The sequence below is a fragment of the Conger conger genome, chromosome 2 (assembly GCF_963514075.1).
Source record: "Conger conger chromosome 2, fConCon1.1, whole genome shotgun sequence".
Taxonomy (NCBI): Eukaryota; Metazoa; Chordata; class Actinopteri; order Anguilliformes; family Congridae; genus Conger; species Conger conger.
In genome coordinates, this window is record NC_083761.1 from 1,808,352 (window position 1) to 1,813,351 (window position 5,000).

The 5,000-nt window shown below is 50.2% G+C and overlaps 1 protein-coding gene across 1 annotated transcript in view; it reads right to left on the bottom strand.

The window, feature by feature from the left end:
• pus10 (pseudouridine synthase 10) overlaps positions 1 to 5,000 on the bottom strand; it is a 19,969-nt gene that overhangs the window by 5,435 nt on the left and 9,534 nt on the right. Inside the window, 5 exon segments of the mRNA XM_061233019.1 lie at positions 271 to 327; positions 1,246 to 1,371; positions 2,017 to 2,102; positions 2,777 to 2,841; positions 4,814 to 4,859. Coding sequence (XP_061089003.1) covers positions 271 to 327; positions 1,246 to 1,371; positions 2,017 to 2,102; positions 2,777 to 2,841; positions 4,814 to 4,859 — 380 coding nt within the window.

Here is a 5,000-nt window from a genome sequence, read left to right on the forward strand (position 1 = left end):
GGTTCGGGTTTGGGTTCGGGTTCGGGTTTGGGTCCTGGTGGACAGGGTTTGGGTTTGGGTTTGGGTCCTGGTGGACAGGGTTCAGGTTCGGGTGGACAGGGTTTGGGTTTGGGTTCTGGTTCTGGTGGTCAGGGTTTGGGTTTGGGTTCTGGTTCTGGTGGTCAGGGTTTGGGTTCTGGTGGTCAGGGTTCTGGTTCTGGTTGTCAGGGTTCTGGTTTGGGTCCTGGTGGTCAGGCTTCTGGTTCTGGTTCTGGTGGTCAGGGTTCTTACCGTTCCCCAGTGTCCGCACATCCACGTCCTCTCTCCCGGACGAGCAGAAGTTAAACCCTGAAGAACACAGAGCTGGGTCAGAACACACCAGAACACAGAGCTGGGTCTCAAACACTCACATTAGTCATTCAGCAGACACTTCTGTCCACAATGACGTACAGTAGGTCAGGCCAAGCAGGGGCCAATCCTCCCCTGGAGCAATGTGGGTTTAAGGGCCTTGCTCAAGGGCCCAACAGCTGCACTGATCTTATTGTGGCTACACTGGGGCTTGAACCTTCCTGGTCCCAGTCTTAGCCATGAGCGATCATCAAATCTGAACCTTGACTCTAAATACGGCCCTGGTTTTCTTCCCTCCCAATTCTCCTAATTAGCAGAACAATTACTGCTATTGATTGGCCAGGCTGCCTTCACACCTGACTCCCAGGTAAAGGGAGGGTGAACACACCTGACTCCCAGGTAAAGGGAGGGTGAACACACCTGACTCCCAGGAAAAAGGGAGGGTGAACACACCTGACTCCCAGGTAAAGGGGGGGTGGAACACCAGCAGTTCTCAGCCCTTGAGGACCGTGAGTTGATGATCCCTAGACTATCCCTGTGAGTGTGTGAATGGGTGAATGAGAAGCATTGATTGCACAGCGCTTTGGATAAAGGCGCTATATAAATGCAGACATTTACCGTTTAACATTTATATAATATGGTAATATAGCGTAGTGGAACCCAGGGTGGCCAGCAAAGTAGTGGTTAAGGTACATGACTGGGACATGCAAGGTGGTTCAATCCCCAGTGTAGCCACAATAAGATCCGCACAGCCGTCGGGCCCTTGAGCAAGGCCCTTAACCCTGCACTGCTCCAGGGGGGGATTGTCTCCTGCTTAGTCTAATCAACTGTACATCACTCTGGATAAGAGCGTCTGCCAAAATGCCATGAATGTAACGCTGTAACGTGGAACGCAGCGTCCCTTGAGCGCAGACAGACCTTCGGAGCGGAAGGAGGCCAGCAGGGGGGCAGTGATCAGCTCCTCCACGGATGACTCCATCCTCCTCTCCCCGTCAATCACCCAGGGTGTCTGCGGCAGCGTCCGCGAGAACTTGTTGTACCGGCCTGAGGAGGAGGAGGAGGAGAGCGGTTCGGGGAAAAGACACACGCCTGTCCCACGCCCTTCAACGCCGCTACCACCAGGGTCTGATTCACACGGCGGTCCTCATCGTTTTATTAAACAACCTTTTATTAACAATGGCGTTTAGATAAATTACCGCCTGCAGGTATAGCCACAGACGTCATAACTATTACTCCTGACAAAGAACCTTGGCAGAGTGCCCCAATAAAGCCTGTTTGTGAGCATGCATTACAGTGGAATAGTGTGCGAGAGAGTCACCTCCGTCTTCATAAACAAGCCTCTTTTCTGAATTTTTCAAACTTTCTTTTTACTTTTTCGAAAATGGAGACCACAAGCCCAAGTTCAGCCTGTATTAACCGGGCCTCAAACAGGAGCTCAGCAGGGGGTTTTAGTTAGCCACTTCCCCAAGCGGTCAGAACCCCCCACAGTTCCACATTAGCAAACATCTTCATCGTCACTGACGCAGAACACCAGCGCATCAAATGGAAACGAGTCAGCAGCAACGATGGCAACACGACTGTGGTCGATTCAACACTCGCAGTTACAAACACCTCCATTCCCAACGCACTCCTATCTCCGTAGCCGATGTCATTAACCTGAAGCCTGCAGACGACCGGACGAGGACTCACCTGCCACGAACACGGACACGTGGAGGCACTGGACGTCCTGGGGGGCGCAGCGTGTGGAGGGCTGGCCGGGGGGGCAGGGGAAGTGCCTGGGGGGCACCAGAAACATCCTAAACACACCCAGCACACAGGATCCATCCACCCCCAACAGCTCACGCTTTCATCCAAAGAGACGTACAGTTGATTAGACTAAGCAGGGGCCATTCCCCCCCTGGAGCAATGTTAAGGGCCCAACAGCTGCACTGATCTTATCGTGGCAAAACTGGGACATGAACCACCAACCTTCCAGGTCCCAGTCAAGCACTTTAGCCAGTAGGCTATGGGCTGCCCTGTAGCATAAAACCACAGGGATTACAGTAAAGATGTTGGGTGGTTGAGACTGCAGGTAAATACCCTGGTGAGCAGTCTGGGGCCTGGGCCAAAACATTCACATGGGGCGGCCTGTAGCGTAGTGGTTATGGTACTTGCCTGGGACCCACAAGGTCGGCAGTTTGATCCCTGGAGCAGTCACAATAAGATCCACACAGCTGTTGGGCCCTTGAGCAAGGCCCTTTACCCTGCATTGCTCCAGGGGAGGATTGTCTCCTGCTTAGTCTAATCAACTGCACGTCGCTCTGGGTAAGGGCGTCTGCCAAATGCCAATAATGTCATCAACAATTGTCTTGGACTGGCCAATGAACCCCACCCCAGCACCTCCCATGTTACTCTTTCCTGTCTGGTGTGTAGGGGCAGTGCTGAGCGAGAGAGCGAGCGTCTGTTTTACCGGCGGAAGTTCTCCTCTGATATCTTCTCCAGAGCCTTCACCACAGCCATTCTCGTGAAGACAGACTAGAGATGTCAGACATCGTCAGAGGAGAGAAGGGGGGGGGGGGGGGGGGGGGGGGAGCTCATGAGTGAGTTAGCAGCACGTTCTTAGAAACACACGCCACACGCACAGAACGATCGGGAGGATGTGGTACATCGAGCGTCGCTCCGCCCGAACACACGCCCAGAGGGCCTTGCAGTTCTGAGGAAACGCACCGATACGGACAGCGCCCCGGGGGGGGGGGGGGGGGGGGCAGAGCCACCTTTTCACGGCAAGGCCAAGAACTTTCCATTCCTCTGCTTACGATGCGTTTTTGTTTGTTCCCATTCCCTGCGCTTCGACAGCAGCAACCAGAAAAACTGACCAGAGCAGCACGATCACGCCGATCTCAGTCATAACGCCAGCCCGGCCTCAACACTGCAAAAGGAACCCTGTTATTCCACAGAAGAACCCCGTCTAGATAAAGGGGTTCTTTATCTGCGAGCGTTCACACTTCACACCCATGAGGGTTCGGTTACAAAATAAAAAGGGTTCCCCTATCCCCCTAACCCTTTTTGGCCTGAGAGTGCACACCAGACCAAAATGAACAGCACACCCTGAATAGAAACTGGAACAGCGCAAGGGGGAAATCGATCCAGACGGAATACCTGAAATATCAGAGGGAAGGGAACCCCACAAGGTAAACTCCTTCAACAGCGATAAGCACTGCAGCGAGAGGTTACCCTCTTTCGCTTGGTTTATTTGGTTCATTTGTATCTCGTACCCTTGCATAATGTGATGAAAAGGTCCGGCACAATGAGCCTCAACTTAATGAGCCTCAACTTCTGATGCATGGTTCTCTACAGCAATGCTAACATGCTAACGTGCTAGGGTAACAAACAGGAATGCGCTCCGTTTTCAAGTAGAAATGTTTCGCTCGCAAGACTTCACCAGAACTCTCACTCACAGAGCACACAGGATGTACACAGGCCTGGGTAATTGTTTTAATCTTTCCTGAGGAGAATTGCTTTACAAGAATCCGGCATCCTGTTTATGTGGCGCAAACCGCAAACGCGTCTGTGTAATTATAGTGAACCCAGCGTTGAGTAGCATCCTCTTGGCAGGTATTTTTCCCTTTGGTGTACGATTAAAAACACCTCGAAAAAAATAAAAGCCTTCAAAAGAATTAGATTGCATAAAAGTACGTAAACTGAATAAACAAACAGCCAGTTACGATAAAGCATTGTTTCTTATAAACACTTCTCAGATAAGATAATTCAGCTCTGTGCAGTCCCCTGTTATAGAAGCCACAGCCAGCCCCAGCACAACGCTGCCAGAATCGAAATGAATCTGAACGAATCAGCGCAATATTCAAGCCACTGAGGCTGCAGGCATCGAGGCCTGGGAGAACGGGCCTTCTCCCACGATGCACCTGTACCCTGGAGCGAGTTGTAAAAGACCCTTCTCCTTTCTCTCTAGAGACAGTCTCTCTTCCTGAGATTAAGGCTCAGACTGAGCACCATATACACGTCACCGCTGTACCTGCTTTTAACTAGCATGTGAGTAATCGTGATTTCATGTTGCACTTATTGCACTGTTAGAGCTCTTAATTGCACTGTTAGAGCTCTTAATTGCACTGTTGGAGCTGTTAATTGCACATGCCACTCTGTCCCGCTGGCCTGCTTGCCAGGCGACCTTCACAAACCTCGGGGGGGGTCTCGCTTGGTAAAGTAAAGTTTAATTTAAACAATAACACCACATGAACCGGCATGAAGTAATTTAGCTGTTAACTAACTACTACTGCTGAGAAGTTCATCTGTACAGGTCTGTTAATGTATTTCCACATCATTAATGAACAAACACTGGTTAGTGCCAATTCATATTGGACTGGAAAAAACTAAACAAAAGAGCTAATGTATTTGTTAATGGTTAACTAATGACATTTATCCTATGATTTACTGATGTATAAATATTTCTATAACTAACAATAGAAGAAAAATAATCAAAAGCTCTTACCAGTTTGTTTTTGGCCGGTTTGAAGCAGTCAGAACATGACGTAGCCCTGCAATAAATGCAAACAGTGTCAGCATGTACTGCACATGCAAAATCTCAAATAATACGGCACTGCTAAACATCCTGCGATATGGCATCATCGAGTCTGATCGTCTTCCCATATGAAGCATAAACCATCATGAGGCCGTTC